This window comes from Sorex fumeus, unplaced genomic scaffold (assembly GCF_029834395.1).
Source record: "Sorex fumeus unplaced genomic scaffold, SorFum_2.1 ptg000086l, whole genome shotgun sequence".
NCBI classification, from domain to species: Eukaryota; Metazoa; Chordata; class Mammalia; order Eulipotyphla; family Soricidae; genus Sorex; species Sorex fumeus.
The window spans coordinates 41,976,291-41,998,306 of NW_026606143.1; the positions used below are offsets into that span (position 1 = coordinate 41,976,291).

Below are 22,016 nucleotides of genomic sequence, written 5' to 3' on the forward strand. Positions count from 1 at the left end.
TACAATTGTGGATCCATTCTCTGCATTCTCCAGCACTTGGTTCTTTTGTTTTAGACACAGCCATTCTCACAGATGCAAAATGATATCTCACTGTGGCTTTGACTTGCACTTCCCTGATAATAAGAGTTGATGTACATCTTTTTCATGAGCCTATTGGCCATCTGTGTCTCTTCTTTGCAGGTGTGTCTATTTTGATCTGCTCATTTTTAATGGGCTTGTTTGAAGTTATTTGTCACTCATGTGGATTCTTACATATTTGGGATATTAGTTCCTTGTTGAATGTAGGTTGTACAAATTTCTTTTCCCATTCAATATGATCACCTTAATGAGGTATGTTTCTTTCTTTATGCAAAACTCTTCATTTTAATGTAGTACCATTTGGGAGGTGTTTTTTCTATGCCAGGGACTGAATCCATGTCTCTACTCTACCTGTTCTAGTCTCATTTGTTTCTTTTTGCTTTGATTTCCCTTGCTGTTGGAGTTGAGTCGCCAAGCGCATCCCTAAGCCTATATCATGAAGTGTGTTGTCTATGGGTTTGCCCCATAAATTTAATTTCATTTCAAACCTGGAATCCAAAGTCTTTCCTCCACATTTGCTTATAACACTATCTCAGAAGAAAGTTACTGAATATAATAATAGAAAGCAAAGATCACCTGAGAAGAATGAGTCTGACTTTCTCTTGACTTGACACATGACCAAGGACTTGTTATTCCAGGCCCTATTATTTGCAGTGACTGTGTTTCCAGCCAGGGCACATGGTATTAGAAACGCTTTTCTGAGAAAGGCCAAGTATGAGTGCCAACACTGTGGTGTAGGTTGCCAGGCAGAGAGGGCAGGTGTGGTCTTGGTGCCCCAAAAAGGAATTGGGTTTCTGTAGCCCCAGCAGTTGACGAACACTAAGCCCAGAACAGGGACAGTGGGTCCTCTAATGAGCACTTGGAAGTCCAGAGCAGGAGGAAGGACAGGCAGAATTGTTGAGATCACAGAGGGATGTGACAGTAACCTTAATTTTTTCTACATCTGTCACTGGTTCCAATCATATAAGTCATAGATCTGGTGGAAACAACTTACCCCAAATTCTCCAATTGGGGACTTGCCAGGAGAGCAGTGTTGTCACACATTAGTATATACTGGTGACTCTTATCCTTAGGCCAGCATGCATTCGCTGATGTACACCGTTCTATGTCTTTCATGTACATTTTGACAGCCTTTATAGTTGAACCAGTGAAGAACTTCAAGCCATGAGGCTCCCTGGGAAGAATTGCCTTATTTTTTTCATAGTAAGGGACAAATTTCATGACAATATGTATGTTTACTATTCAGGCAAATATCTCCAGTGAAAAACAGCAGCCATTCTCTTTTTGAGAGAAAAAGAGTTCCTTCTCCTCACTGCTTTATGTACTTGAAATCTTTGAATCTTAAGATCTTTAACTTGAACTCAGTGTTCCTAATTTTCCACAACCTTATTGATAGGCTGGGAACAGGCTTCATTGTTATTTCAGATCTTCATGTTAATTGAGGATCAATTCTTTGAACCTGGAGATTTAGAGGTAGAAATTCTATATACAGAGGGAAACTTATTTAAAAGCATTTCAGGGGCTGGAGTGATAGCACAGCAGGTAGGGCATTTGCCTTGCACGTGGCTGACCCCGGTTCGATTCCCAGCATCCCATATGTTCCCCCAGCACCGCCAGGAGTAATTCCTGAATGTATGAGCCAGGAGTAACTCCTGTACATTGCCAGGTGTGACCCAAAAAGCAAAAAACAAAACAAAAAAATAAAAAATAAGAACATTTCAGGGGCCAGACAGGTAACTCAGTGGTCTCAAGTGCTGGCTCTGTATGAAGGAGCCTGATTTTGATCACCAGCACCCTTTGGTCTTCCCAGAACCACCAGGAAAGACCACTTAGCAAAGAGCCAGAAGCGCCAGGAGTACCACTTGCTGTGACCCGAAATCTAAAAATAAGCAAATGCATTCAGAATGTGTTTAAAGAAAAATAAGAACTTCTTTCAAAAGCTCTAAGCTGCGAATAAATTGATATAAATAAACCCATGTATCCACTAAAAGGAGATTCCAGTAGGCAGAACATTTCCATCACAAGTATGGAGCAAATTCCAATGCGGTCACATTTCCCAAAGGAAATCAGGACAGTGTCAACTGGGAAGAATTTTCCCTGCAGCAATAACAATGCATTAGAGAATGTTCTTATTTGTGACTCTTTAGTAGCTCTTTTCAAATATGCAATTTTAATCATCTTGCCAGATGATTTAAATAATGTATGAAACTGTGTAGGGGGGGGGCTTTTATGGGACACACCCAGCGATGCCCAGGGATTATTCCTGGCTCTGCACTCAGGAATTACTCCTGGCGGTGCTTAGAGGACCATATGGGATGCCGGGGATTAAATCCGGGTCGGCCACATACAAGGCAAATGCCCTGCCTGCTGTACTATCACTCTGGCCCCTGAAACTGTGTGGTTTTAATATACATTATTGTGTATATTGTGGGGTGCTGAGAGGGATTGCACCCCAATCCTCATGCATGCAAGGCACAGGTTCTATTGGTGAACTACATCCTCAGCCTCCAAGGCGTAGTTTTCTATGGAAAGAGTTAGTGATCTGCTCAATGTGACACACAGCTCAGGACCATTTCATTGGCATGAGTGAGCTTGGCCCTTTTTTTGTAAAGGGCCAGGTAACAGATGTTGTATCTGCCATCTGCTCTGTCCTAGGAGGTGACCTCTGCCCAAGGTGGTAATGTGAAAGCAGCCCTGGGTGACTCATTTCCATCAGCAGGTCATGTGCTGTATGTTGCCCTAACTGTGAACACCTAAGTAGACTAGTGGTTGTGTGTTTGTGTGTAATTGTACCCTTGGTACAAGCATATGACACCCGTTCCAGTTCATATACCCAGGCTAGCAAAATGTTTATAAAGCCTTTTACGAAGTCTTTTCTATCAGCAATGCACTCTGAACTCTGCGTTTCTCCTCTTTTCTTCTGTTGTATTCTTTATAGCCAATCCTGACTATACTTAGGATTCCTGACTTGCAGGTCAGAAAAGACTCATTGCTTGTTAAAATGCAGATTCTTGCTGCTCTTCCAATGATAGCTCCTTACCGAGGCTTCAGAGAATAGTCCCAGGATCCTCCAGAATCAAAGAAAAAAATCTTTAGGACCCAACCATATGGTTGAGCACCTAGTTCACAGGAATAGACCCTGAGTTTGGTTCCTGGCACCACAGTAAAGTGCAGGATCCCCCCCGAACCAAAACAAGTGATATCCCTACTATAAACACCCCCCAGATACACACTAACATGGAAATAGCAGCATCAATGAACCCTAGCTGATTCTTGTACATAGCAGCTTTGACAGTCTTCAATCTGTTGTATCAGCAGAACTACACCCAGAAGTAAAGTTTACTCAACAGTTGCTTCTGGTGAAGTGTTCCTATGTTTTCAAAGGAGTTGTGATTTGGGCTTGCTTCAATTTATACATGAGCTAGGAATTTCCCCCGCTCTTTTGCCCTTATGTCACTTTTTATTTCCATCCTTCAGGATGGAAGGAAAGAAAGAAGAAAGTGGAGTTTAAGCACTGTTACATTTGGAATCTGTGTGGTCACCACTAGGCATACCAAAAGCATGAGTAATTGACAAGAGTTGTTCTAAAGAAATATTTTATCCCGATTTTTCTCTTGTTAGAATCCATGTTGACTAGGGTATGGTGTCGCCAGCAGGTCAGTCTGTACCTGTGAGGCAAGTGCATCCGCAGCCTGCTGGTGTCTTTAGACTTCTAGATACCCCAAAATTGCTGCTGTGCCTTTGGCCAGACCCCAACAACTTGGGGCCAAGTTTACCAAAAAGGTAAACAGCCAAAAGTTAGGTATGTGAGAGACACACCCACAAACCACCTCCAGCTCAGCTATATAATTGGAGGCAAGACCTCTCTGGTTCCTGATGAAACTGCTTAACAGCCATGAAACAAATCTTGGAACTTGGCAGCTTTTGGCAGAAATGCGTCCGGTTCCCGCAGTAGCTTACTGACGCCGGGCCACTCTAGGGGGTAAAGGGTGCTGTCCCTCCGCCTGCTCCCTCTTGGTGGCTTGGTGGCTGCCATCCTCCGGAGGCCATTGGACAGTCAGGTTTGGGCCCATAGTGATGAGATACACAGGGCCTCATGGGATGGAGCTGGAGCCAGCCCTTTCCTCCCCGCCCCAATGAAACCCCGAGTCACCGCCCACGAATGGTCTCTCTGGCTTCTGATCAAGTTGTTAAATGGCCATGATCCCAGAGACTCAGAAACATATCTTGGAACCCAGCCACATTTGGCAGAAACATGCCCGGTCCCTGCAGTAGGTTACCAGTGCCGGCCCACCCCAGGTAGGAATAGGTTTTGTGCCTCGGCCTGTTCCCCCTGGTGGCTCGGTGGCCGCCATCCTCCAGACGCCATTGGACAGTCAGGTTTGGGCTCACAGTGACAGACACGTGGTGTCTTACGGGATGGGGATGGAGTCGGCCCTTTCCTCCCCTCCCCAACGAGACCACAGGTCACCACCCATAGCCTCTCTGGCTCCTGATCAAGCTGCTTAACAACCATGATCCCAGAGACTCAGGAACAAATCTCAGAACCGAGTAGGTTTTGGCAGAAATTCCTCCAGATTTAATTGCTAAAATTTCAGAATTCCAAAATTGTGTGGCCACTACTGCAACCGCGCAACATCGCATGTTATTCTTTTTTTTAAATTTTATTGAATCACCATGAAATAGTTACAAGCTTTCATGTTTGGGTTACAATCACAGAATGATCAAACACCCATTTCTCCACTAGTGCACATTCCCCACCACCAATATCCCCGGTATGCCCCCCTTTTCCCACCCTTCCCCTACCTCCATGGCAGACAATTATCCCCATAATCTCTCTACTTTTGGGCATTGTGGTTTGCAATACAGACCCTGAGAGGTTATCATGTTTGGTCCTTTATCGACTTTCTGCACACATCTCTCATCCCGACCGGTTCCTCAAGCCATCATTTTCTTAGTGATCCCTTCTCTATTCCAGCTGCTTCTCCCCTTTGCTCATGAGGCAGGCTTCCAGCTATGGAGCAATCTACCTGTTCCGTGTATCTACTATCCTTAGGTGTCAGCCTCATGTTATGTTGTTTTATACTCCACAAATGAGTGCAATCCATCATATGTTATTCTTAACCAGCAATAGAAAATAAATTGTCTATGGTTGCCTTTTTGGCAGTTCTGAGTGTTGGGGTAAAATCCCAACTAATAATGGTGGGTCTGGTGTAGAAATATTGAATGTGATCAAAGTAGAGAGTAATGTGGAAGTCATCTGCCCCACACATAGGGGGAGGGTGTGGGATGGGGAGTATACTGGGGTTTTTGGTGGTAGAAAATGGGCACTAGTGAAGGGACGGGTGTTTCTTCATTGTATGACTGAGACTTAAACCTGGAAGCTTTGTAACTGCTCTCACGGTGATTCAATAAATAAATTTATAAAAAGGGGAAAAAAATAAGGTGAAGTTCATGCCCAATTCAATTAGTCTAATCAATGGCTGAATAAATAGCAATAATCCTACAGTAAAATTAAAAAAATTAAAATAAATGAAAGAATCCGTGTTGAACACGTAGTTTTCTGGTGTGCCACTTAAAGTATACATTATGTCATGTGGTTAAACCTCGACTTTTCTTAGGTTGTTCCAGGGACTGTAGACTTGTTTTCCTTCCTCTGACAACTACTTTCTTTGGTTTGTTTTTGGTTTCAGGCCACACCTGCCAGTGCTTTGTGATGGCATCCTTGGTAGCATGCAGTGGCCCAGGGTGGGGTGAGAGGACCCAACCTGAGCATGTGCTCCAGCCCTTTGAGCTATCCCCCCAGCCCACTCTGACAATTTATGTTTTGTTTTTTGGGGCCACATCAGCAGTACTCAGGGCTTACTCCTGACTCTTTAGGCAGAGATTACTCCCAATGGGGCTCAGGGTACCATATAGGAAGCTGGGGATTTGAACTCAGGCTGGCATCGTACAAGGCAAATGCCCTACCCATTGTACTGCCTCTTCAGTCCCTCTGACAATTTCTTATGGATGTCTTCTAATGTCTTGAATTGGTCTATGGGTATAAGGTTAGAAAATAATTCCTGTTGGTATAAAATACATGTTATGTTACTCAGCTGATGAGCACAGTTAACCTGCTACAGAAGGTCTCTGTCATTGCAATGAGTTAAGTCTTTTCCAACCTTGAGATCACATGTTGTTTGCCCGTTTCCTCCCGCCTACCCCACCCCCCCAGGTTTTGACACTTCATTCTCTAACTCTTGACTTTCAGAAAAATGTCTCCAGCTTGCTTGAAATCTCATGACCACTACTGCTCGATCCATTTCCTTTGTTTACCGTAGCACAGTGATATGCTGGAATCAGACTTTCATCAGAGACCTCAAGTTCTGACATCTCCTTCCTTCCTTTTCTCCGGTTTGAGTTGCACAGGAATGATAATGATGACTTGGAGAAAGAAGGAATTTCTTGGAGTTAGCAGGAATTCCTGAGGGAACTTGGGCCAGCCTTGTCTGTCAGACAGATGAACTGGCCTCCTCTCTATCCTTGCACCCAGGCTATTTTCATTCCAGAAAAATCGAAATTCGGGCCAGGAGTTTTCCCAGGCCAGGGTCACGCGGCACAGCAAGTCCAATTAGAAGGCTAATTTGAACTTGGCTTTTGGCCAGAGGGCCCTGTCCAGAGCACTTTTCAAATGCCAGAGCTAATGGTCCAATAGGTTAGAGTGAAGTTGGTGGCCTGCCCCAGAGGCGAAGGTCAAATCCGTTTGAGGGTCTTTTTCAAGCGAGACAGAAATCAGGAACTGGAATGGAGATTGGAACCAAGCATGCATTTTTATCCTGACTGGGAAATGCTTATCAAAATAGTTCTTAGTTATCACATTAAGCGCAAAGTGCCTGGAAATGACGTTCCCAGTGAGGGGAAATGGGCCAGCTGTGCTTTTTTTGGCTTCCTCTCTTCTGTTCAACAGGAAAAATATTGATCAATGGAAAAAGTGCCCCCTGTCTGTTAATTTAACACAGGAGTTTTAGATAGTGTGGGAAATGGTGATACCTATTGTTTTGGCATCATAATTTTATTCTGTAGGTGGCAAAGAGCCTTTTAGAAAATGATTTTTTACTTGGGCCACACATTTGCATCTACAGATGCGTTGCTTCTCTCTTGATGGCCCCACTGAAGAACAGGGCCAGCTTCAGATTTCCCTGGGCTCCTTCAGTAAGTGGGTGGACTTGGGAAGAGGCCCGATGACCCTGGAACTTAGCAGCAGGCTACACTTTCTTTCCCCATCAAGAGGGAAGCAATCTGCTGTTCAGTGCTTCCTTGTTAAACAGATTAGCCCCAATTCTCCACTGAAATAAAGAACACTTAAAGAAAGGGGCCCATCGCTGGGATTTCTAGCTTTCAGACTCTTCCCGAACAATAACCCTCTGCCTGCCTCTTTTGTTCCAGGTGATGAGGCTTCGCAAACTGGCTCAGCAGATTGCAAACTGCAAACAGTGCATTGAGCGCTCGGCATCCCTCATCTCCCAAGCGGAGCACTCTCTCAAGGAGAATGATCATGCACGTTTCCTCCAGACGGCTAAGAATATCACTGAGAGGTGAGTCCCAGGGACTGCTGGGAAGCTCTCAGCTGCTGGGCTCCTGGATCTGGGCGTGATTAGTGGGCATTGGCCTTGCCCTTGTCTCGCTTTTGTTTTCATTTTCAAGGCTGAACACCAGAGAGAATAGAGGCTTTGAGTTGCTTTGTTCCAGCTTAAGATGCCTCCCTTTGACACGTCAAAGACCTTTCAGTAGCAGTCTGGAGTTCAAGGTCTTTGAAAACATAATGTCCCATTAGAGAGAACAAAATCAGCTGCTTTTAGGGAGTGAAAAAGCTTATGGTAGCACAAAAACAGCATTTATTGTGACTCTCAGACCTGATCTTATCGCACACTTGATAACAAAGAATCCAAATGAAGGCAAACACATAAAGGGAGTCTTTCCTTCCACCTCAGAGCTCATCTATTTTTAAAAATCACCCAGGTGTTGTTCTCTGCGAGGCCCACGTTTATTTGGTTGAGAAATGTCACCTCTCATGAAAAGGTCTAGGCCAACTCAGGAAAGAAAAGCCTGAAGTGTCAAGCTCATTCCTCCTCCTTTTAAACTATCTTCTTTTCTAGGAAAGGAAACATAAATATAACATTATACTCGTGGATACTATCGAAGGCTCAGCTGAACAGTTAAGCCAATGAGTGAATGTTACTTGCCTACTCAGTCCTGATTGGCATAAACATTGTTCAGCTTCACTGATGCAAACACCTCTAGCATTTCTGTAACCACTTGAGAGCCAATCAATGGAGACACAGTGACCGGTTGGGGACAAGCCTTATTAACAACAAGCTGTCAGAATGGGAGATTTTATACAAATGTCCTCAAAGTAGCCATCTTGTCTGCATAGTTACAAGAGCAGTTTTAACAGAGAAACAGAACAGGGAAACAAAGTTTTAGGACGACAGTGTACAAACTCTTGAGTGCCAGAGTGATGAGTGGCTACCCTGTGTGCTGGTCCCCTGCAGGACACTTTCAATGTTGTATCCAGTTTCTGAGTGAGGGTTCAGCTTGTCTTTGTCTTAGGCTTTGGGGGGAGGACAAGGTAAGGGCCACTTCCTTATACCAGAGAGCTTACTGGTCCTATAAAATGTTGAATTTAGCTCAGGCAAGTTTTTATTTTAGTGGAACCAAAGCACCTACAGACTCCTAAATACCATCTGTATTTGATGGTCAGGTCCTTGACTTTTCCATCAGATCTGGAGAATCAACAGTGCTTCACCCAGAGCAGGAAGAGAGTTCTCTTGCTAGAAGACCCCGGCCAGATGGTTGGTATGAGTAAGGAGTCGTTAAACAATTCCTGCAATGGACCAGATAGTTCATCTTTTCAGCTTTGCAGTTTCTAAGGTCTTGGCCATTACAGCTACTCAGCTCAGCTGATAACAGCTCAGAGCCAGAAACAGATAATTCGGAAATGAATGGGTAGGACCACATGATAGTTAAACTAGGCACAGAAACAGGCACATTTGGCCTGTTGCCTGTATTTTGTCAACTCAGGAGTAAAAAATTCCTTGTCTCATGACTTGACTTTTTATAGAAAAGTTTCATTTATTAAGTGCTGCATTGTTATGGACACTTGGCTAGTTTCTCAAAATACCATACAGAGGGAGGCATTGATATTTCCATTTTTATTGTTCTTCCAATGAGAGTAGTATATGATACTTTTATAGCTCTGCTTTAGTATGCAGCCAGCTTGATTGTGTTATTTCTTCTATTTGAGAAAATTTCCTTCTACAACTGATTAGCTGTTTATATCTTCCAAGGGATGAGGACAGGAGCTGGTTCGCTTTCCCTTTATTTCCTTTGAGTGATCTCCTCCCTAATCAAAAAGAAATAGTTTCTTGCACATGATTCTTAGGTTCTTAGTGTTTAATTGTCTTGACTGTTCTCATCCAATTGCTTTATATTTATCCTGCGGTTAAAAAGTGCAATTGAGGGGCTGGAGTGATAGCACAGCAGGTAGGGCGTTTGCCTTGTACGTGGCCCGACCTGGGTTTGATTCCCAGCATCCCATATGGTCCCCCAAACATGGCCAGGAGTAATTCCTAGTGCATGAACCAGGAGTAACCCCTGTGCATCGCTGGATGTGACCAAAAAAAAAAGGTGCAATCGATGAACACGAAGACTCCAGTGTACTCAGGGTGCTCTTCTAGATGCTCTCTGTACTTAGGCTTAGTTTCCAAATGAGCGCCAAGAGTCTTTTTTTCCAGTTATAAATGACTGGACCTATGAATGGTCCAAAGTCTACCATGAACTGTGTTTCTTAAAAATCCCTAACAGTTGGGTCAAATGTAATGCAAAGAAGTTCTTACTGGGCCAGGAGAAAGATTGTGGCACCATGACAGTTAGGAAGATGCTCTATGTATAAAGTACAGCACAAGTGTGTGGATGCCCACATGTGATCTGTCAGATCCATCAAATCCAATGTGGTCCCATTCAGATCTGTTGCTGACAAGCCCATCTCATCAAGAACAGAAACATGACTTTGATTTTTTTTCTACAAATGAATTATATTGTATACATATTTTTAACTGTCACTAATACAGAATTCTTTGGGGGTGAGTGTATATGCACTTTTCAAATTATGTTAAAGAAGCAATAGTATTCACTAAATCCAGGTATAAGAAAGCTGACCCACCACTTACAAGAAACCTATAATTTCATCCAACTGGAATACACATTGCCTGTAAGAAGTTGCCAGAAGCCTTTGTTCCTGGAACACTCTCCCGCACCCAACCTCTGCTCTTTCCACCATCTGGTATGCAGTAAAAGGACCTTGGACTAGTTGTTGGGAGACCAGGGTTCAAGTCTCAGTGCATCCCATTTTTCCCATTGATTCTTTCAGTTTATCCATGAGCAATTTTTTAAAATAGAAAACTACTTTTCTCTCAGGAAAAACAATAACATTACTGATGACTTCTAAGAATAGGACTCAAAGATCCGAGATGGATAATATAAGTTGGATTTATGTCTTTTCCTGTTCCAGTAATTCTTTTGGCCCCTCCTTGTATATTTGTTGGCCAGTGATGGCCTCTGTCTACCTTGTCTCTATTTTTCCACCTGTCAACTACCACGTGTCTCTAGTACAGAACTTCCTAGTTTTCTGTCCCCTGTTGTATGTACCTTGGGCTTCGGTTTCTGTGTCCTTCTAAATGGTGAGTGTAATTTTTTTAATGTAGGAGTACTGCTATTTATTCATCCATTGATTAAGCTGATTGAATTGGGCATAAACTCCACATTTCAGATTTTTTAATTGGATATTCATGAAATAGACCATTACAAAGCTGTTCATAATTGGGTTTCAGTCATACAATGATCCAGCACTCATCCCTCCACCAGTGTACATTTCCCACCACCAATGTCCCCAGCTTCCCTCCCACCATCCTCCAACACCCCCCCCCACTCCCAGCCTCCCTCTATGGGAGATACTTTCCTTCTTGCTTTCTCTCTCCTTTTCCTTTTGTGCATTATGATTTGCAGTACAGGTGATAAGAGGTCATGGTGTTTGTTCAGGGCATTCAGTATTTTTATCAGGATGGTAAGGCTGGAGTAGCTTTTTTTTTATGTCCACAAATAACTTTTATTTATTTTTTTTATTAGTGAAACACCATGAGGTACAGTTATAGGCTTACAAATTTTGTGCTTGGGTTTCAGTTATACAATGATCAAGTGCCCATCCCTCCACCAGTGCCCGTCATCCATCACCACGGGTCCCAGCATCCCCCCCACCCCCCATCCCCCCGTCCCATCCTGCCTCTGTGGCAGGGTATTCCTCCTTGTTCTCTCTCTCTTCTTTTGGGTACTGTGTTTTGCAAGAGAGGCATTGAGTGGCAATCATGTTTGGTCTATAGACTACTTTTAGCATGCTTCTCCCACCCTGGGAGGGTCCTCACAACACCCTTTATTTGGTGCTCCCTTCTCTATCTGAGCTTCCTTTTCACCTAGAACGTGTGGCTGGCCTTCCATTCATGGAGCAAAATTCCTGGTACTAATCTCAGCCATTCCTGGGTGTTAGTCTCCCTTTTTGTTGCTTTATGTTCCCCAGATGAATGCAATCTTTCTGTGTCTATCCTGCTCTTTCTGACTCATTTCGCTTAACATGATACTGTGTGGCAGCTTTGGGGTTTGGATGTGACTGCCAAGGCTTCCAGAAGTACAGGGAGTTGGGAGGAGGTAGCCCCTCCAGACTCAAAGAAAGCCTAGAGACTTCAGTCACAAAACCCACATACCAGAATTTACAGCAGATTATATCTTCGGGAGGTCCATCCTAGGATGGTCAGACCAAGGGTATGGCAATGATTTTGGATTGTGGGAGAAAGCAGTTGCCCCTCTCCAATTTACTCTGGTTTGTTCAGCCTTGCATGGGTCCAAGATTAACTGCAGCTTTTGATCTCTTTTGAGATTTATAATAAATAGTCAGTATAATTTTCAAGTGTGGAGCATGCAGAACACACTTATCTTCTGAGGCTTCCTAAACTGAGAGTTGGGTGCAATTTTTCTGCATCATTAAATCATTTAACATTAATAACATTGTTGATGTTGTTACATTCACCTACAATTGAAATAGATGTGCAAATAGACAGGGGTGGAGAGATAGTAGAGCAGGTAGGGCATTTGCCTTTCACGTGGCTGACCTGGGTTCGATCCCCAGCATTCGATATGGTCCCCCAAGCACTGCCAGGAGTAATTCTTGAGTGCAGAGCCGGGAGTAACCTCTGAGCATTGCCGGGTGTGACCCTAAAAGCAAAGAAAAAAAAAAGCTTTTTGATTTAGTGACATCACCAACAACGACAGTAATGCGGGTTGTGGGGAAAGCCTCAAGCTTTACATTGTAAGTGATGCAGCTGCTTTGGAATCAACAGGTTCTGAGCTAATTGCTTAGCAGTTATGACTTGTGTTTGGTCTGTAGCTTCACACATGTGAGTCTTATTTTGCTCATATGCTCCCAGCAGGCAGGACCCTCTCAGCCATATGGTTTTCACCATCACATTCCCAGCAAACAGCCTGGCAGCAATGAATGGGTGAATGGATCCGTAAAACAGGAGTGATCATTCATTCCTACCTAAGATGGCTGTCCTTGGGATAAGATTAATTAATGTATTAAAATATTAGTTCAATTTCTGTGACAAGGTAAACATGCAACAAATGCGAATTCCCTTCCTTCCTGATAGCTAAATGCATGCAAATGGATTAAATGATACACTCTGACTTCAAGGCACACTAATAAAGGGATTTGGTCTGATTATATAAGTCTTTATATGCTTATGTTAATATTAAGTTTGCTGTACCAAGAGTATGATAACTAAAACTTCCTTCTGAATAGTACCCCTATTTCAGAGCTTCTAGGTAGTTCTCAGACTTGTCAAGGTGACCCTCACCTCCACTGGCAGTTTAGAAATATCTCAGGAATTTCCCAGAATACAAAACCCAGAATTCAGTTTGTCAACTCTATACTATTAATATAATGTGGGTCCAGAGAGATAGTATAGCTTGCGGCACGCTTGCCTTGCATGAGGTTGATCTGAGTGTGACCCCTGGCACCTTGTGTGGTCCTTAAACCCTCCAGGAGTGATCCCTGAGCATAGCCAGATGTGGCCCCCAAATCCCCAAACAAAAATTTATTAAATGTGGCTTGTTTCTTATATCTGATGAATGGGTATTGAATTGTGTTCTGCAGGGTATTATTAGGTGTTGAGGCAATAGCAAGCTTCAGGGTCAAATGTATTTGGGAAATTCTGAGCATAAGTAAACCACAGTGTGATACTCTGCGAGCTTGCCCAGTGTGCACTGTTGCCCGTCCTCAAGAGTGGCTTCTGTGCCATTGTCAAGAGCTAAAAGTCTCTGGAGCATAATAGAATACCAGAAATGCTATGAGCAGTGAAGCTCTGTACATGTCCACTTCCTCAACGAATGGTTCCATGTACCCCTGGTGACATGGAGATCAGCAACATCTAAGTAGAAAGAGAATAGAGACTTATACACTATCCTATGCATCAAGATATGGGACACTGTGTCCTTATATTCCCTAGAAGTTAAGAACTTAATAATTGCATATGGCACATGCATAGAACACACACACACACAAACAAATATCTGTGAAAGTCAGGAATGAAGATTGTGGCATAGCAACAATGCTCCTGTGGACTGGGACCATTAAACCAAATAAGATGGGTAACCATGATTTGGGGACCAAGACCTGGACTAGAATGTTGAATTTGGCAGAGCTCCTCTCACCTGTTACTTCCCTTAAGTACTTGAAATTGTAGCCAAATATCACTATCTTTCCTTAAAAAGGAAAGTGTGTAGGTGTTGAAAACTTCAGTGATCCCTAAAGATTCTGCCCTTGGTGCTTGCCTGTAGGCTGCAGGACTTTCATCCTTTCCTACTCACAGCACAAACTCCCACCATCAAGATGGCAGTGATGTCACTGAGATGGCATCTGATGTCACTGAGTCAACATTCCATTTCTTTCATGGTTGGTGGCTTGCAAAACAGAAAAAAGGCTGGGAGAACTTCTGTTTGGCATGATTCTAAATGGAGTCTCCTGCCTCTGGCTAGGGGAGATGCTAATGCAAGTTTGTCTGCTCAGGGCTCTCGAGAACCCCTGGGAGTGGAGCAGAGCCTCTGGGCTATGTCAGCCTTGGAGAAATGCAATGCTTAGGTTTGTTCGTGGCACATTCATGCAAAGTTAGGTCTGTCTCGTGGCACATTCAGTGCGGTCTCTCTGCTGACACGGCACAAAACAGAAATCATTTGGAGCATTCACTCTCACAGGCTCTGGTGGTGCTTTCTTTAGTTTTCCTTTTTTCTTCTGTACCTGAATGCAGATATTCAGGGCCCCTCAGAAATGCTCTTGTGGGGGCTGGAGCAATAGCACAGTGGGTAGGGTGTTTGCCTTGCACGTGGCTGACCTGAGTTTGATACCCAGCATCCCATATGGTCCCCTGAGCACTGCCAGGGGTAACTCCTGAGTGTAGAGCCAGGACTAACCCCTGTGCATTGCCCGGTGTGACTCAACAAACAAAAAGCAATATATATATATATATATATATATATATATATATATATATATATATACTCTTGGGCTGATGTAAACATTTGAGTATTTATTGAATTACTTTAAAACCTGAGTTTGGTGTGTTTAAAGCATAAAGAGGGCATAATTGAAGTATAGTCTGACTATAAAACTCTGTGAAGATCTGCCTGGCAGAAAAATGCCTGGCAACCATTATCCTGTCTATTAGTCCAAATCAGTAGTTGTTACTAATAGTAATTTGCCCAGTTCCCATGGGCTTTGCTGATGAAAACATACAATTCTGGGGTTTTTTTGGTTTGGTTGGTTGGTTTGCTTTGCTTTTAGTGTTTGGACTGCACCCAGTGATGTTCAGGGCTTACCCCTGGCTCTGTGGTCAGGGATCTTTCCTGGTGAGGCTTAGGGAACCGTATAGGGTGCTGAGAATTAAACCCAGATCTGCCGTGTTCAAGACAAGCACCTACCTGCTGTATTATAACTCCAGCCTCTCGAATCCCATACTTCTGATATTCGCTGTTCTTTAACTTCTTCTGTGGATCCCAATTTTATTTGAATTATCAGAGATAGCACAGCGGTAGGGTGTTTGCTTTGCGTGCAGCCAGTCTGGCTGAGCTGGGTTCGATTCCTCAGCCCCTCTCCGAGAGCCTGGCAAGCTACCAAGAGTATATTCAATATGCCAAACACAGTAACAACAAGTCTCCAAATGAAGATATTACTGGGCCTGCTGGAGCAAATCGATGAACAGGAGGACGGTGTTACAGTGTATCATCTTGTTCATAATCTTCTTTACTTCTCTCCCTATATGACCCTAAGGACACACCAGAATCCCAGTTTTATAAACTTGATCTGTAAGGGTTTGGAGCGTTCGGCTGGTATGTTTCCTTGGGAGGAAATTTGTCTAGCATTAACTTAGCCATGTAATGAGTACACTTCACTCACCTAGAACATGCTCCCAACATTATGCACTTCCACTCCATTCTAGCAGTCCGAGGCATGTTCCTCAGGGCCCAGGAAAACCCCACTTGTATTCCATACCCCGTTTTCCTCCTGCCTCTCAGCGCCACGGACAGGCACAGATGTGCTTCCTCCAAGCCCCTGCTCCTGTTTGCTATGTCCAAGGCGCCCTACCAGCTCTATCTTTCCTGTGCCTGTGATCTCTTCTTATATCTATTCCACTGACTGGATGTGCCCATGGGTCATTTATTTCTTTCTCTGTTGTAAAACTTGAAAGTATCTATATGTATTATTATTATGATACCATTGTTACAGTGGTACTGCTTTGGTTGTGCACCTCCACCACCACCTAAGTGACAACAACCCTGCCCCTCTGTCCCTGTGATAGGTGCCATTCTTCATGATTTTGGGGGAGTGGTGGAGGGGAGAACACCTGTCAGTGATCAGGGCTTTCTCCTGACTTTGTGATTAGGGAATACTCCTGGCACATTCTCAGGGGACCATTTGGAGTGTGGGATTGAACACACAGTGACTGTGTGCAAGGCAAAAACCCCCATGCTATACTCGCTTGCCAGCCCCAATCAATGCCTTTTTTTGCAGTTATGCAGTATACCATGATGTTTGAGTCAATACAGACCACATATGACAGGTCTGTGTCGTACATACATATGTATGCATGTATTAGGTATGGAGAAGGTGCTACTAAGTTTCTGTAATTATACTCTGTGCTGGTCACCGTGATGAAATCACCTAATGATATGTTTCTCAGAACATATCCCTGTCATTAGTTGATTCCTGAGTAAAACTAGGATATATAATTTCTGAAATCCAAAGCTTTAAGGGCTACTATGAGATAAAGGAGGACCTCTAGCTCTTGGACTAACCAGATTATTTTTTTTTCTGGGTGAAATGGAAGCACACAGATCTGGAATTCTCTGCCTGACTGCAGCCAGCTAGCTTTGCCGCCTTGTTTCAATGAACACTAAGGCCCTTAATCAGACAATAAGTTACTCAATTTAGTGCTAAATCATTTTGAGGTAGTTTCTTTACTCAAAAGCCCCAGCACCCTACACATTATAGGTTGGCCAAGCTTAACGGAATACCAGAATGAACAAAGTTATGAGTCTACCACAAAGTTTGATATACTCAGAAATGGTTTATATTATTCCAGTTTTTCCCCCATTTTTGTAAGAATCAACATACTTTTGAATAATAATATCCTGCTATTAACAAGTAAATTTCCTCAATCAACCTGATACCATCTAGCAGGACATGGGTCCTAACCAATATCTTGACTTATAGCTTAGAAATGAGAGCTTAACTAGAAAGACGAAATGAAGAGTAAAAACATTTTCTCCACTGGGGGAATTTGCAAGAAAGCTTGTGAATATTTTCCATGGCATCTGCTGGGGATATGGTACAGAAAAACGAATACAAGAGAATGAAAATGAGCCCAACAAAAACTCCTTTTTTAGTGTTTATTTTAGAGAGAGGCTAGTAATTGATTAAACTAATCCAATATCTGAAAACATTCTTTTTTAATCTTAGCTTTGCCTTTTATGCAGTTTGAAACTTTGGCGACTCTTCTTTGAAGTGGAGCAGGGTCGAGTCTGAAAGGAACAAACATTTTCCCAGACAGATGTGTGAAGAAATGCCCGGAGCTGCGTGTTCTCGCGTGAGCTGGCCGCACAGGCCGGGCTGTTCCGTGTGCAACAGCATTGCTATGAATGTTTTTTCACCACCAGGGGAAATGTTTTCCAATAGTTAAAAGAAAGCGGGTCACCTTTCTGGTCTTTCCCTGATACCTTTTCTTTAAGCTTGCCATCATTTGCATTGTGTTGCTGGGTTTTGTGCCAATTCTGAGAAGCTTTTGATGGCTCCCCTAAAAATAGCGCTCTTTTTAAAAATTTTATTCATTTTACTGAGAGTTCTTCTTTCTATCCCTTAGCTAGTGATGGTGAAAAGCTGTAGCGTCATTTCTTTTTTGCAGGTTCATCTTCACAAGTCTAAAAGGTTGTTTTGTTTCCATTCCAGAGTCTCTATGGCAACAGCATCCTCCCAGGTCTTAATTCCGGAAATCAACCTCAATGACACGTTTGACACCTTTGCCTTAGATTTTTCCAGAGAGAAAAAGTTGCTAGAATGCCTGGATTACCTTACAGGTACTGTCTTCTTGTGTTTACTTTCAGTGTTGCGTATTTTTCAGTGACGCAGGTTCAGATTGTTGCCCGTAAACTTTTACCACGCTTCTTTATGTATTGTTTGTCCCAAATAATATGATGCCAGATTAAATAGGGGATTCTGATCATTAAGAGCCCACTTACCACCTCGTCTGACAGTGAGTGTAGTCAGGAGAAATAATAGCTTTGTTGGCCGACAGAGAGGCGGAAGGGAGTGCAGCATGAGTTTCTATTTCATGTCAACAAGAGAACAAAATGGTGCCAGCTTCGTTGGATCTAGCTCTTTGCCTTTCAACTCCTGTTACCTTCACAGCATCAGTGGAGCTCAAGGAGTAGAAACCTCATTTGCACATGACGAGTTCAGTCACTCTGTAGAACCTAGCTAGCTAGGCAGTGGCAGAATGCAGTCTTGGCTCAAGCCTGCATGGATTCCACAGCCCTCTGCTCTTTCTATTAAAAGACTAAATTTCATCTTGGCAAAAGGCACCCAGGCAGATATCCCAAATAGTAGGTTTAAAATTCCCGGTGCCATGTTTCAATCCTGAGCTTTCTGATAGGTACGTTGGGGTTCCATGCTTTAAAAACAAAAGAAGCACCAATAAAAGAAAACTGCCAGTTTTTTTCTATTCCTCACTACGCCTCCCATTTTTCTTTTATGTCAACCTCTAAAGCAAGTACCAAGAACATTTGCTGGGAGGATGCAGATTGTTCAAATGACCTCATTTGTGTTAGCCAAAACCGCTGGTGCCTGTGACTTTGGGAAGGCTCCACCTATACAGGGAAGCCAGATGTGCACTGACTTAGGACATCTGCAGCCTTCCAGAAACCACATCCCAAACTCCGTCTGCCATCAGCTTCCAACTCAAATTTTCTGTGTGCACCGGAGAGTTAGTCGTTGGGAAAGGTGGAGCAGGAGAGAGGGAACACTGTGTGACAATTATTTTTATAGTCTGGGAGAGAAAGCCAGGAGTTCTGCTTTCCAAAAGCGTGGTACTCCCATCTCCAGTTTTCTTTGCAAGAACCCCAGGTGCTGTTTTGATCCTTCTTGCTTCTGCAAGGGAGGTGAGTCAGCCCATTAACTGCTTATGCAACCTCCTATTTCAAACCATACTCCATCTAGTAAGGAAGAGACATCCATTCAAAAAGCATGTACGGGAAGATCAAAACTTGGGTGCTAATCTTTAGGAGGATGGTATTCTCCCTTTTTAAACTTTGAGCTCTGATTTTTAGCTAAGGTATGCAGTAGAACTTGCCACAAGAACAGACAGAATTAGTCTCTCTCTGCACTGCCCAGTATGGTAGCTTACAACCATGTGGAGCTATTGAAAACCCCAAGGGTGGCTAGTAAGCTTTCACTCTTCTTTGCTTCATTACCAGAGAATTATATTTATATGAAATGATATTTAATTCAAATATCAACAACTACATATCACTTATGGCTACTCCATTAGGAGTGCATGTCTGAACGTTCTCTGATTGAATTGTTTTTTTTATGCAGGACATCTTTTTAAACATTTTCCTTTTTTTCCCTTCTATCATGTGAGAAAGTGTATGATTTCAAGAGCACAAATCCAATTAGCAGTGAGTGAATCCACAGAAACCAGACAAGAGAGCCACGTGATCCAGGGCTGGACAGTGGTCATAGGTCACCTTGAACCTCAGTCTCTTTCTTTTTCATCTGTGCCATCTTCATTATGTTGCCTTTAGCCACATGATCAAAACACAACTACTCCTTCACCGGCTCAGGTTCTAGGCGATGAAAGGGGGAGTGAGAACAGAAAACTCTGTCGGCTAGATTTCTTTTCCAGGAAAACAAAGCGTTCACTCAGAAAACCCATCTAAAACCTTCCACTTGGGGTCTTGTGGGCCAAATGCCACAAGGTCAGACCCATAGGCAGAGAAGACTGAAAAACATTTTAGGGTCACATTCAAGGCAATTCTGTACAAAATTAGTGTCTTATTCACAAGACTGTCTCCCCTTGCCATTTTCCCATAATTAAATAATTAGTGTTTTCAAAAGTAGTATTTCAAGAACATGTGCCCATTTTGATCCATTTGTGAATGCCAAAGGACTGATTAAAGGGGAAAGTGTGAGCAGACTTTGTACTGAATGTACACCATATATCATCCCGATGGCTGTTTATGCCCAACTGAAGACCATATGGGGTACCTGCTATTATGCCTCCTTAGCTGTCAAGTTCAAACACAAATTTAGCTCATTTCTAGACATAACATCAATCCTGGCCATAACATATGATGCTTGGCTGATACTGCCAAGTCCAAATAGTTTATCGGACATTTATAAGCAGGAAGTGAAGTGTTTGTGAAGTATGAGTCCACCATTTCTTGTGTCCTGTTTATGAGAGGCAAGAAAATAACAGTTCTGGTACCAATTCTGTGACTCTCGAAATTGGCAGCAGGCTGCTGTTCTCATTTACAATAAATTTGGGTATTGACTTTTCAGGACAAACCCATTGGGTTTACAATCAAAACAGGGTTGGCCTGCCTGCCTGTGAAAACAAGATCCCCTTGCCCCACCCTGTATATCATGTGTCTAAGTAGTGTGTCAGGCTAATAACCAGAGAGGTAACGTTTCCTCCCTGATTGGTATCTGCCTCCATTGAACATAAGTTTTCTTTTGTTTTAATCACCTCTTGTAGTGCAGAAAGAATAAATCTGCTTGCAGTGGTTGCTGGAGAAATCATTCAGTGAAACTCTGGAGGAGTAGGGAAGATGTGTGTTTTTCTGTGGAGTCCGGCAGGATGGTCTCACACCAACAGACAGCAGTGAGCGTGTTTTACGATGCAGCTGTGCCTTTCCCATACACCGCACCGCTCATTGGTGTCGCTGCTTTGTGTACATCCCAGTCACAGCACACAGCACTAAATCTTGCGTGTGGATACTTCAGGAGGCAGATGTATAAATACATGTTCCAGAAAGAACTCTCCAAGGGCTATGCAGGCCCTTTCTGTCTTAATGCAAAACAAGGCACCGCGTGCCACATTGTAGATACCCTGTTTGCGGCACTCTGGGCCTAGGGAGTGTATTCAATAGATAGACAAGTAACTTGCTTCCTGTGAGACTTACCCTGGAGAGATGTTCAGATGAACAAGCCAAGACTACCAAGATGATCAGTTTTAAATCAACCATTTCCATAAATGTCGCTCCATCTTTGGGTTGATTTAGGATTCGTGAGTCCTAACCAGAGTTTGAAGCAAGAAAGAACTCCAGTAGAGGCAGCAGTTGCTGCTAATCTAGAGAAGACACAGAGGTTTCTCCTTTTGAAGTTAGGTTCTGGTATACAGAAGAGTGGGAAAAAAGATTCCAATCAATTCTCTAAACCAGGGGTTGGCAAGCGTGAGCTGTAATGAGCCAGATGGCAGATATTTGAGGGTTGCAGGACATATGGTCACAACTGCTCAGCTTTGCTGTTGCACAAAAGCCACTATAGGAAATGCATAAATGAATGTATCTGGCTGCGTGCCAATAAAACTTTATTTACAAAAATAGGGAGTGAGACAAATTTGGCCCATAGCCTTCGTTTGCCAACCCCTGCTTCTAACATGTAAAACACTCTGCCTAGTCTTTTTCTCACAAACTCTTCTCATAAAGTTAGCCACTGAAATCAATCCAATAGAAGTCAACTTAAACTCATTATTTTAGTAGGATTTAGACTTCTCTGCTCCAAAAGGTATTAAAGACATAAAACAGCAGCCTTCTCCGGCAGTAAATCTAACCAAATGCCAAGGACTCATGTTTTCTTTGGGGAAGGAAAATGTACTTCTTAGATAGATTGATTGTTAATCATGTTCTTAATTTGAAATATCAGTTGTATATTGAACAATGAGAAGAAAATTGGGCCACAGTACTAAAGTTTTTTTATAAGGTATTGAAGTATCTAAAGAAGGAATGAACAGTTATTTACGATATTTGGATGATTTGTTATAGAATTGTACATGTCACTATTTTTCCAGTTGGGTCCCTAAATATAAAAACAACAGTGTCATGTGCTCCGAGGTTGGTAAATTGATTCACCGGCCAAGTCTAGCACTCCACTATTTTTGTTTGGTTGGTTGTGTAGTTGGTTTTGTATTGGGGGCTACATCTGGTGTTTCTGGAGGTTCAATCCCAACTTGATGCTGGTGGCTTACTCAAGGAACCATGTAATACTGATCATCCAACCCAGGATCTCACACATACAAAGC

At 43.0% G+C, this 22,016-nt stretch overlaps 1 protein-coding gene across 3 annotated transcripts in view; it reads left to right on the forward strand.

The window, feature by feature from the left end:
• Window positions 1-22,016, forward strand: part of MID1 (midline 1) — a 179,600-nt gene that overhangs the window by 134,102 nt on the left and 23,482 nt on the right. For all 3 annotated transcript variants that reach the window (XM_056131273.1, XM_056131272.1, XM_056131274.1), the window contains exons 5-6: window positions 7,507-7,655; window positions 17,666-17,793. In XM_056131273.1, the coding sequence (XP_055987248.1) occupies window positions 7,507-7,655; window positions 17,666-17,793 (277 nt within the window). The remainder of the gene's footprint in view (window positions 1-7,506; window positions 7,656-17,665; window positions 17,794-22,016) is intronic.